The sequence below is a fragment of the Notechis scutatus genome, chromosome 1 (assembly GCF_049901735.1).
Source record: "Notechis scutatus isolate UNSWTSFEM ecotype Mainland chromosome 1, rNotScu1.2, whole genome shotgun sequence".
NCBI lineage: Eukaryota > Metazoa > Chordata > Lepidosauria > Squamata > Elapidae > Notechis > Notechis scutatus.
In genome coordinates this window covers 66,472,254-66,485,334 of record NC_142009.1, presented here as the reverse complement: position 1 = coordinate 66,485,334, position 13,081 = coordinate 66,472,254, and the positions used below count along the sequence as shown (strand labels likewise).

The following is a 13,081-nucleotide window of genomic DNA, read 5'->3' as shown; positions in this document are numbered from 1 at the left end:
ACTTACACACATTTTTATGTAAATTTAATAAATAAATAAATGTCAGGATAAAAATATAAAATCACAGCATTTAGATGAAATATTAGCATATTTTGTAGCAAGTGGTGCTGGCAATTTTTTAATTTCTTATTTTAATTATTAGCTATCACATAAATTCTTCAGTGGTTGCATATTTTTCCATACTTAAGTGGGTTTTCCTGTGACTATATGTTGTGTATGTGAGCTGTGTGTATTTGCATATGTGTATATATGTGTATGTGTGTGTGTATACACACACACACACACACATGCATACACATGCTTAACTAGGTTCATCTTTTCTGACTTTCTGCCTATACCTTTTTGGCTTTCTCCTAGCAAAACTGAAATAACAAAAAGTGTTTAGAGTTCAGGCAATTGAAAATGAAAAACAGCTCATATTTCCCTCAGTTGCTATGAAATAGGGAATTTTGTTCCCATTTATTGTGACAGAATACAACATTCATATCTTGCAGCTCCTTGTCAGTTCAAGCATGATCTAGGTGTCCCAAATGACTTCTTAAAGTAGAAATCTAATGATAAAATTTAGATGCAAAATAAGTTTGCTTATAATATAGTTAACATTCTACTTGTACATGGTTAATTTTAGTTGAATGAGCCCTTTCCAATCCATCCCAACCCACCTCTATTGCAATACCTCCATATTGCCACTGTGTTTTCCTTATTAATGTATTCATGTGAATTCCCAAGGGAATCCATTCTGAATTTTATTTCCAAGGCAATTCTCAAAGCCCTTCAGCTAGGAATTCATTTTATCAAGCGTTGCAAAGATTCTGCTTAGATATAAACCCAGATATGTGTGAACTGTAATATAATAATAGGTGGAGGTGATCTATTAATGGAAGAAGAATAATTGAATATAAAGTTTCAGAAATTCTAAAAATTGAGCATAATAAAAGATTATTCTTCTATTCTTGATCTGTGATGGCACAGTGGTTAGAAAGCAGTATTTCAGGCTAATTCTGCCAACTGCCAGCAGTTCAATTCTCACCAGCTCAAGGTTGACTCAGCCTTCCAGCTGTCCAAGGTCAGTAAAAGGCTGACCCAGATTGTTGTGAGCAATATGCTGACTCTGTAAACTGCTTAGAGATGACTGTAAAGTACTATGAAACAGTATATAAGTCTAAGTGCTATTGTTATTGCTATTCTTAATGCTTGATCCTTTTTTTCTTTTGCAAATATACTACTATTGCCTATTTCATTTTGATTAAGCAGATGTTTTCAGGAAAGGACAACTGGACAAGTTAAAAACAAATGAAAATGAAAAGTTTAAGACCTGATACACAATGCCAGGCTTTCCCTCTTCCAATTATTGCATTTTTATGACATGTTCTTTCAACAGAAGACACAGCAGCAAAGAAGGCAGTATGTCATTTTAATGGAAAAACCTACGCAGATGAAGAACGTTGGGACATTGATAGCTGCACTCATTGCTACTGCTTGCAGGGTCAGACGCTTTGTTCCACAGTCAGTTGCCCTTCTCTTCCTTGCGTGGAACCAATTAATGTGGAGGGAAGTTGCTGTCCCATGTGCCCAGGTAAGTTAGATTCTGGCTGTTTCTGATATTAAATAATCATTTGTCCAAGATAAGAGGAAAGTTTGGAAAGGTAAAAGAATATATTTTCATTAAGTGAAGAATTAAATAAAAGGCTCTGGTTTGATTTTTGGGTATCCAGTATTGAAGTCAAGAGTTCAATTCAGAAACTTTTTTTTTGTATCTCAAAAAAATATGTCTAGAGATAGTCCTTGGCTTATGACTAGTTACTTAATAATTGCTCAAAGTTACGATGGACTCAAAGAAAAGCTACTTATGACCCCTCCTCAAGGTTACACTGCCATACCATCTCCACAGTCACATAATCACATTTTCAGCACTTGGCAACCAGCTTGTATTTAAGACCAGTTGCAGCATCCTATGGTCACATGATCACAAGTTGCAACCTTTTTGCCTGTTTATGTATTTTGGCAGTTACATGGGAAACAGTAAAATATCTTTATAAACAGTATTCTAAGGCTTTATAGTTTTCAAATATTTTTGTTCTATTTATAGTGGCAAAAAAAGTATGGTTTTTTTTTTAAACACAGTAATTCAAAAACCCATCTGTTCTTAATTATCAGTGATAAGAACTGGGTGTTCATAATACTATTATCGGACATATTTTCTGCCTCTTTTACTTTATAATTTTATGCAGCTTATTTACACTTAGACCTCTGGAGAGCTAAAAATTGCCTCATTAATGTATTGCAGGTTTTTAATATTAAATGTACAGTCCATTTTAAATAGCTTTTATTCGTTAACACCTTGTTAACGGTGTTGGTATCTAGATTAGCTAGCTTTCCTATAAATTCTATAAATTCATATAAATTCCTTATTGTTTTGCAGAAATGTATGTACCCGAACCTACCAACATTCCAATTGAGAAGACAAATCATAGAGGTGATAAAGAACTAGAAGCACCAGTCTGGCCTACATTCAGTGAAAATGATGTTGTTCATATCCATAAAGGTAAACACCATTTAAATCAATTATCTCTGCATAGACAACTTAGGTAAGCTTCAGACTGTCTTTTTCTTAAGAACCATGAACAGCCCACACTCTTATACTCTTCCGGAAAGCACTGAAGACCTGGTTCTGCCAGTGGACCTAGGGAACCCATTAAATGGCACGTATGATCTGTTGTCACCGGGGTGGGAAGTGGGGTGATTTTATTATATTATACTACATTAATTTATTTGATTCTTTTTATTAGTGTTATTGTTTTAAATGAGATTTTATATTCTGTAAGCCACCTTGAGTCACCATGGGCAAATAGGCGGCAATATAAATTCAATAAATAAATGTTGGCAATTTTAGTACTTTGAAAGGCTCTTAGGAACACCAAATTTCACTATAAGAACTTAGTTTTGTCTAAATGAGTTGAGCTATAGTTCTCTGCTGGCTGGAGATGAGAGGCTATAACACATTCTCAGCATTAGACTGAGGAAGGCTCACGTGGTCAGAACTTATCTTTGCTAATAGAATGGCTTGTCTGAAGCAGAAGAATAGGATACCTGTTCACAACAATTGTTTATATTTCAATCTAGTATAGGACAGAGAATCATTTCTGTAGCCAGGAATTGCACATTATTTAAACTTCCTTTTTGCAGCCTCCAGGAGCGATAGAGACACGATCATGATGTGGTAATTGCAGAGGGAGAGGAAAGTAGAGGCAGGAATTCTTCATTAAATGTTGATGGGCTGTTTTGGTTTGGTTTTCCAGACATCCAAACCTCTCTTTAATAGATATTTTTTTCTTATTTTTAAAAAGTGAAGCATTACATTGGCCTAAGTCAGCTTTTTGATGCTAAGTTTTAGCAATGCAATTTGAGGGGCTCCAGAGCTTGCAAAAATTGCCTGAAGAACTGCATTTGGACTAAATGAATTGGCTACTTTTCTGCTGAATACATTTGTGTAGAGCAGAAATGTATTTATTGTACAAGTCAATTAATTGTGGCTATTGTAGAAACTTTTAAAAGATATGAGAGTCCAATATATAGATAGCAAGAAAGAGGAGGGAAAAGAGTTTTCTCTGATTATGTAATTTTTTTCAGGAAAAATTTTTATTAGAAGCCAGATTCAAAAATGCCCACAAGTAAGCAGAACATAAATAATGGCAACTCCTCTGTTACTTTCTTAGAATTTCCTGATCTGGAGCCAAATTTAGCAATATTTGCTTAATGCCATTAATTTGCCCAGGTGATTTTGGTAGGTCTCTGCTAAGAATAATTAAATCTGTATGATTAAGCCCAGCAAGTCTTATATTTAACTCATTTTTTTAATGTACCCATTATTTCATTACCACCTATTGATATCTTCAAATAGGCAACTTTCTGGACTGTTTACAAGAGAAAACAAAAATTATAAAATAAAAGATCAACAAGGGCAAAAAACATAACATTCAAAACAATACATTGTCTACAATAAATCTACAGCACTACAACCTGCATGCAATTTATATAAATCTTACATTCACAACTGATGAACTTTCTCCAAAGCACAGTTCAATGCCCTTCCCTCTTGAGTTATGCATGGCAGATATAATGGAATTTCCATAGGCTTAGGCAAAGTCCGTGTGCCTCTGTGGAATCTGAAACCCTAGATCATGTTTTTCTAAGGTGTAAATTCTACATGGAGCTATATTTTCAATTAATTTTGCCCCCAATTGAACAACTGCTTGTCTACTTAAACACAAAGGTCCTGAATCCCCATTTTATTGTTAAATTTTGAGTCTTAGGCCATGTCATTTCCACTAACAGAAACACACCCTGTACTAAACTGTTATAATACTATTATATTTTTATTTATTTATTGTATTATTCTATTTGTGTACTGGACTTCAACCATAATAAGGGATAATGCATATAAAACAATATCAATATTAAATAACAAGCCAACAGCACAACAGGAATGTATGAATCCTAATATAATTTTCCAGTGGATTGATTGAAAAATGTGTAACAGGCAGGGTATTCAAGAATAAATTCGCATCAGTTTCAAATTCCTACTTGTTTAACCAAAGTAATAATAAAACCACTGTGAGATGGGCAGTATATAAATTTAATAAAATTACATTTTCCACTTACATTATACTGCAAAAATGAAGATGTCCTTTTGATAAAGACTGAATTAACGTCAGTTTAGTTCTAATACTGAAAACAAATTCAGTAGTACAACAAATGTGATGTGTTAAATTCTTGTGTGCACACAATAGATTTGACAAACCTGAAATTGTACTTGACCTAAGTAAAACTAACTTGAATCTAAATATTTCTTATAGTATTACTTTTAGTTAGGAACACATCATTTGGGAAATTTTTCAGGTTATTATGTATCATATCTCACAATGAGCTACTCCATTATTTTTTTATTGTTAATTTGCTTATTTTTACATTTTACAGATATGGGTCACCTTCAGGGTGAATATAGAGAAACTAGAGGATCACAGCCAACTGCAGAAGCATCTCTTGATTCTCTTGCCTGGGTAACCGTACCCCTCTTAACAGCTCTAGTTCTTATAATTGCACTTTTGTTTATCAATCAGAAAAAGCAGTGGATACCAGTATCCTGCTACAGAACTCCAGCAAAGGTAATGGACTAAATAGCATTTGTATTATTGGGTGGTTTTAAAGGAGACAGAAAGATTCATAGATAGTTGTTTATTACCCACCCACCCCCAAAACAGAGAGAAGTGTTCAATACTGGTTACTGGAAAGCAGTGTTGGAAGAGACTGTCACTTCAATCTGGGCTTGCAAAATGTATCATGTTGGTCACTGTGACTGAACACACAGGAATAGGTAGCTTGTGGATCTGAAGAGAACTCTTCTTACGTTCTTGACACTTGCCAATGCCCAGGAGGGTACAGTAGCCATTTGCCCAAGAATGTTCTTTATGGTAGGAATCATTCTAATAACTGGAGGTTAATTATGATGAGTATAACTATCTGTTATTTGCATAATTTTACCACAAATGGAGCCCTGAGCAGTACAAAAACATAGTATATGTTTGTGTTCCTGGTTTTGAGTCTAAATAATATTGTGGGACTGAGTGGCTGGACTTTCTCTCACTTTTGCAATTAAGAACATACTCTTTAGCAGGGAATAAAAACATAACTGTACCCAAAATGCTAATTTTATGTATTGTGTTTTCATCCAAACAGCCTTCCTGCTTAAATAATCAATTAGTGTATGTGGACTGCAAGAAAGGCACCATGGTTCAGGTGGACAGTTCTCAGAGAATGCTTAGAATTGCTGATCCAGATTCAAGATACAGCGGATTCTACAGCATGCAAAAACAGAGTAACTTACAAGCAGATAATTTTTATCAGACAGTGTGAGAAACTGCATCTCTTACCAAGAAGTTAAGAAGAAACAAAGGCTGAGTCTGCTATTCAAATAAAACTAGAATCATGCACTTGCTTAGTGGATTGTATTGGATTTGTGACTTCATGTACAGCTCTAAGACCTTGTTGGGATTTACTCTGATTCCTGCAGTGGGCCAGAACAAGCATTCCCACTTCTGACCAAGTGTTTTTCTGGAACCAAAGTTTTAAAATTTGTTGATGTTTTGCTTGTAACGTAGTAATCATGATTGTTTGGGAAGAGAAAACTGGGGTGAGCTTGTGTGGTTAGAACAAGAAGCTTCAAAGAAAATAGCTGGTCAGCTTAGCTTGGAGTCAAAGAATATCGCTTTTTACTGACACTCCGAATTGCATTTATTGCAGTGAAGTATAAGCAGAACCCTAACACAATTCAAATCAGAACACTTGGGGTGCTTATGCTGCAAAAAGTAAATCTGTAGGATAAACTATTGCACAACAGGTGCAGGATAGCTGCAGCTGTATTTTTCTATCTGATCAGAAGCTGCAATAGTAAATGAATGATGCAGTAAGGAAAACATGAAAACAAAAAGGGCAAATTTGTGGAAAATAAGTACAATTATGCATTGTGCTGCTTTTTCTTTTTGATGCTAATTGACCAGACTGGCAGTTAGCAAATGTATAATTCCTGAGAAGAGCACTGGATCTTTTGGCAACAGTATTGAAGGGGGAAGAGGAAAAGTTGAACACCGTTTGATTCCAGAACTCTGTTTGGGTGTGTGTGCGCGCATGTATGTGTTTCTTTTACTGTCTATCAGTTTCAGGAGGTTCACGCACCAAATTATCTTTGAAGAAAATGATCTTGTTGGATGAAGATCTAGCTCAGATTCATTTTTGTATCATGTTAAAAGTGGAGGGGGGGGTTCTGTTACTGATTATGCAGACTAGAAGCAACTTTCATGCTAGGAAGCTGCTTAATGTATATTACTCAAGCACCTTTTTGGAAGCTCAGAAAGAAAGATCATGCTTCTTTAAAACTTTAGCTTTATAGAAATATCCATGTAAATATCGTTATGCTTAAAAAAAGCATTTGTGTGTCTCTGCGTGTTTAAGTGTTTGTGTATAGTATTTTATATATACATACACATATGTATATGTGTATGAATATATACATATAAAATACACATATACTCCTACTATATATGTATATATGTATATATACAGTATATATATGCTATTTATATATACAGTATATAATCAGTATAATTTTGTATTTTCCCTGTTGAATGTATTTTTAACTGAGATTTTACCCAGAACAAAAACACAGGCATTCCATATTATTACTTAACTTTGCGTGTTTAGAAAGACAAGATGAGGTTATCTCATTTTATCTAGTTTTATTTGATTTGGAAGTGTTAGGATGCAAATGAGTGTGGGTGTGTGCGCGTGCCCTTGTGTTTGCATACATATCCAGTGTGTGCACAATTTTAGCAGTAAGCATTAGTATCGCTACTTGCTACATTTCAGGGTGTGTGTGTGCGTTTGTTTTTTTTATCCTGCATGGCCTTAAAAAGGCTTAAAACTCAATGCATTGGCTAGAGACACTGATAATGTATAGGCAGCACTCCTCAATTCCACAGAATAGCAGTATCTGCATTTGGACTTATTTCATAATAGTTGTTTGAAGCAGCTATTAAAATAAAGTCCACAACTCACTGAAGGTTTGTTGCAGCTTGACTTGTAACTTTAACTGTACACACAACTTTAACTTTTCCAAACAGGTCTTGGCACTTTTATACTAACTGCCCAGTTGTGTGTTGCCTCTTACTTTCACAATTGCTTGTCCTGAGACACAGATACCCAATATGTTTAATGTGAAAAGAAAATGTATTTTTTGTAAAGGAACTCTCAAGTATTGTTGTAAATACTTGGTCAGAGATTACTGAACTTTAAAACTGAAAAACCTAATTTATTATATGACCTAATTTATTAATCTGAAGATTATCAAATATCTTGTTTTAGACTATCACAAAGTGTTCTAGCTGTTTGTGTCAAAGAGAAAAGGTGTATCATAAAGGCTCAGTGTTTTTTTTCTGTTATGAATTCAGTTTCCAAAAGAATAAAAAAAAATGTAGCCCCTCTGCCCCCACCACAGCATTTTATCCTTAGTATAAAGACACTGAAACAAACATTACTCTCCCATTATTCAGATTCTGTCACGGTCATTCATTCATTCCTTTCATAAAGAGTAAACAGTCATTATCGGAAAATTGTAAATGCTTGCTTCGTTTTACAATCAAGGCCATATTCTGAATGATACTTGCAGGATATAGGACATGGTGTAAAATGTTTTTTTGTTTTGTTATTATTTTATTATTATTTTAAAGATATTATTTATCCTATGTGCTGTATTCATTACACTCTTTTACTTTGGTTCCTGATGTGCTCTTGTAAGAGAAATGCAGATACAATTTTCTGAAAAATAACATAGATGCATATTATGGCACTTAGAGTGCGCTGCAATTTGGCAGGTTGCTTGTTTACTTTTTAAAATGTAAGATGGTTTCTTGTAATTTGGCTCTTGGCAGCACAATAAAAATTAACTTGATGAACTTTTAATTGCTGTGAACTGAGTTTTTCTGTATAATATTGTTTTAATTTTTTTTAACTTTCCCAGATTTGTAAATCTTGACAAAGATCTTTCTTGCAGTACACAGTACACTTGTTAAGGATCTAGCCACTTTGAGGCCTGCTCCATAATGCTCCACTTTCCCATCTCTTAAGGTTTGAATTTTCCACCTCTGTATTCAGTATTACAGGGTATCAGTATTAAATCCTTGTGGAGTGATTCCTCGACCTGTTTTTAAAAATGATTGTTCTGTTCTCCCTAATTTTTTCCCCCAACCTTCCTGATAATCCTTGTTCAAGTGTGGAAATGTTATTTTGCTTGAAAAATGAACTGATAATTCTCAGCATGCAGCTTTAGAGCACCAGGGTGCCCATAAAGTACGGTAGTCTTCAACTTACGGCCAAAATTGAACCAAAAATTTATGTTGCTAAGTGAAACATTTGTTAAGTGAGTTTTGCCCCATTTTACGACTTTTCTTGCCACTGTTGTTAAGTGAATCATTACAATTGTTAATTTAGTAACAAAGTTGTTAAGTGAATTTGGTTTTCCAATTGACTTTTGCTCCATAAAAGGTGATCACAGAACCCCAGGACACAACAACTGTCATAAACATGAGTCAGTTACCAATCATCTGAATTTTGATCACATGACCATGGGGATGCTGCAATGGTCATGTGAAAAATGGTCATAAGTCACTTTTTCCAGTGCCGTTGTAACTTTGAATGGTCACTAAATGAACTGTTGCAAGTTGAGATCTACCTCTGTGTGTGTGCATGTGTGCGTGCGTGTGTGTGTGTAAAATACATTACAGTGTGTGTTTGTGTTAATGCTTGTCATCTAATGTAAAATACATTACAGTGTGTGTGTGTGTTAATGCTTGTCATCCTCATTTTGCACCTATATTTAAACTTTAGTATTATATCATAGAGGTGGAAAGGACCGTTTAGGCCATTAAGTCCCCATTAATTCTGGATCCAAATTAAAGCATCCCTGAAAGTTAACTTTCCATCCTCCTATTGAACATATCCAGTGAATGAAATTGTTATTCCCTCTCCGATTATACAGCTCCACTGCTAAAGTGCTCTTATTGTTAAGGAATATTTTTATGACAATCAGTTGGAATCACCTTGTGTCCTACATTCTGAAACTACAGGAAGCAAATATTGACCTCCTCCTGTGCAATATCATTTGAAGAGCGCTCTTGGTCACTTTTCAAGGTTAAACCCATCCAGCTCCTTCAAAATATCTTCATACAACTTGGTTTCTAAATCCTCTGATCATCCTTGTTGCTCTTCTGTGAACCAGTTCCAATTTCTCTGCCCAGTGCTATACTTAAGATGTAATTTGAATAATCAAGTGGAACAATTCTGTTGAAAAAAGTTAATATTTGCCTTTCTTACAGCTGAATCATCTTATTGACTCAAATTCAGCTTGTAGTTATTCCAAATACTATTACCAGTTTTTCCTTTGGGAGTTTGTATCAATAGATGTCTATGCTCCACTCATTCTTCTCAACATTCCATTATTATTATATCCTGTATTCTTCTTTAAAGTTAAGGATGCCAACTCTCGTCTTCACTTGTAGGCACCTGATTCCTTGGATGGACAAGCCTTTGTTCTATAAGAATTGCGTAAGATACCAGTGCCATAATCACTATCCCCATTAGTGCTTCCTTAAAGAAGGAACATCTGTTCTAGTATTCACATGTGCAGAATTGTATTAACATATCTTTGATGAAGGAGGTCATCTGTTGCTGCCTCTTTTAACATCACAATTCAAATTCATATTTTCTGGGACCCTGCAAATACCATCAGAGCACAGGAAATGGCACAGCTACTTCAAGAAGGTGTAGACAGGTGCAGTAAGCACACTTATGCTCTGTGTGAGCCCAATGCACATCCTCACTATTGTATCCTTAACACAAGACGAACAAATCAATAACTACTCCAGAGATATTACGTAGCTGATTTGGTCATGTTTCTGAAATTTAGTTGTCAAATTGTCACATGTATTGCAGTTAAGTCAAAAGCTCACATTTTTCCTGCTCCGCCTGTATAGAGGAAGAAAAGCTTGAAGCACCCTTAACAAGAGATTGGGTGCTGCATCTACAAGCAAAACCAAAGACTTGAAAGGACTTTGCTCCAGATTAGCTCCAGATTATTTGACATTACACTGCTTGCTCCAGATTATTTGACATTATACTGCTTTAACCCAGTTCAAAACAAGTGTGACCTGTTCATTCAGCATTTCATATGACAACTCTTAACTAATTAGTAACCCCTGTAAAATATTTAAGCTACCTCTGTGTTGTATCCATAACATTGAATAAGGAGTGCATAAATAAGGGGGAAACAAGTAAAAAGTATACTAATTAAGCCTACTGTGAGTAAAACTTTGACTCCTGATTGCAGAAGGTAAAAAAAACTGGAGGCAAACTTTTCTTTTTTAAAAATCACCAGGGAGGATGAGAAGCACACATGCATTATACAGAGAGGTCTACATGAACACCAAGAGAAAAAAGGATCCAAGGAAAAATTTGCCCATATGCACAAGAAGCAGAAGGATACCAGATATGACAAATATACCACAACAGAAGTAGTATTTGGAAATATATGTCAAGCAAGAGTACACAACTAGTAAGCAGTCCTGTAACAGGAACTGGAACTGTTATCTAGAGGTAACCAATTTGAAGTTCTGAACATAGAAGGCAAATTTCAACCATCCAAGGTGGTTATATTATTCCAAAATCTCTAGAATAATGGAAAAGACTTTTTCTCTAGAGGAATCAATGAAGCACTTCTCAGAAGAAGAAAAAATAATTGATTTGAAAGCCTGTTTTGATTACCAGGAGCTGCCATGCATGAATTTAAAAAATATAATAAAAAGTATGCCATCTTCTTGATGCAAATCTCCAGATCATCAAGGCTCATGAAACTGAACAATCACTATTTACTTCTAATTATTCTTGTGAGCACAGACAAAATTGCTAGAAGAGGATTCCCTTGGTAGGAAGTTGAATAGGAACCTGTTGTAATGTTGAGTTGTTTGATCATGAACAACTGAATTATGATGATGATCTTTATTGGAGTATAGTCTTGCATTTATATACATTTTTAGTTATCCTCCATCATTGGTTAACTTTGGTTACTGCTTAACTTTCGTTACTGTTTAGTACAGTAATCCATACAATTAATTATCTCTAGTTAAAGTCTAATGTATGTCTACTTCCCCTCTCTAATCCTCCTTTATCCATAGATCAGTGACTTTGTTTGCCTGAGTTGTATTTGCTTGGAAACATTCTTTATCTGAGGTTTGCCATCTGAGATTGGAACATTCCTGCAATTACAACTCTACAGGAACCCAAGTCATCTATTCTTTCATTGATGATCAATAGACAAGAAAGGAAAGCAGAAGATAAATCATTGGCTACCAAAATGGTACACACAAAGATTTGGATTTCTGGGGGAAAAACAGTGCACTTCACAAGAGAAGAAAACAATTTTCTAAGAGGAAACTAAACCAGAAGGAAGGGAGAAATAGATGCCCAAACCAGGTGTAAAGAAACTGCTAAGTATAAAGGACATAGCTGTATGATATAATTGTAGGAGATGACTAGGCTGAGGGGTCAAACATATCATAAGTCATGAGTCCTGCAAGCCCACAAAAGATCTAAGTCCATCCCACCTTGAATACGTTTAACTCCTGCTAATTTCCCTTGACCATTAGTAGCTCAGATCACTGTAGTGAGTTTAAGTTTGCAAGAAATCTTTACTCTTTTAACTGCCCAAATCTCCTGATTTCCCCATTAATAGAGGTACAAAACAAAATAAAAACATTCTTAGAAATTCCAAATATATGATAGTAGCAATAGAGTGACAAATTAACTGTAACATTCTCCATTGTTTGTGAACCAAATATGGGCAGCTAACAAAGAATCACCCTAACACAGAAAAGTGTTTTGACCTGATAGTTATCACAGAAAAGTAAGAGTCATGATTAGAACACAGAAATTGAATGATCTTCTTTATTCAAAATCATACAGCAAATAAAAAAGGAGGAAAAGAGGTTCTATACTTAACACTCTCCAAGCATACACACATTTCTGAAGAAATTTTATGCTGCTCACAGTTGGGCAATCTTATAGGGGAGAAAGGCAACATAAAAATGTAATAAATATATAAAACTCACAGTCTGCAATGGAATGTAATAGGTTGGATTCCCAGGAGGGAGGGGGTACATTCCAGAAAAATAAAAGGCAGTTCAGTTTAAATATTTTGTGTGAGAGAAAGAGGATGAAGACAGCCTCACCCTAATAGTTCTTGTAGTATTTGCTTGATGTACATAATAGTTTGGCAAGACTCTATCAATAGGTGTAGAACAGGAGTGTCAAACTCAAGGCCCGGGAGCCAGATCCAGCCCATGGGGCTGCCCTGGAAACAGTGATGGACCAGCCAGCAGGCTCCCAAGCTCCATTTTCATTGGCAGAGGGTTGCAGGAGGTTGTGGCAGCCAAAAACGGAGCTCAGAAGCCTGTTTTCGCTGCTGGAGTGCTCAGGC

General features: G+C 35.3%; 1 protein-coding gene across 2 annotated transcripts in view; it reads left to right on the top strand.

The window, feature by feature from the left end:
• Positions 1-8,514, top strand: part of CRIM1 (cysteine rich transmembrane BMP regulator 1) — a 153,952-nt gene extending 145,438 nt beyond the window's left edge. For both annotated transcript variants that reach the window (XM_026669349.2, XM_026669350.2), the window contains 4 exons: positions 1,382-1,576; positions 2,423-2,545; positions 4,978-5,165; positions 5,737-8,514. In XM_026669349.2, coding sequence (XP_026525134.2) covers positions 1,382-1,576; positions 2,423-2,545; positions 4,978-5,165; positions 5,737-5,913 — 683 coding nt within the window. In that variant the 3' untranslated portion in view covers positions 5,914-8,514. The remainder of the gene's footprint in view (positions 1-1,381; positions 1,577-2,422; positions 2,546-4,977; positions 5,166-5,736) is intronic.
• The last annotated feature ends 4,567 nt before the right edge of the window (positions 8,515-13,081 follow it).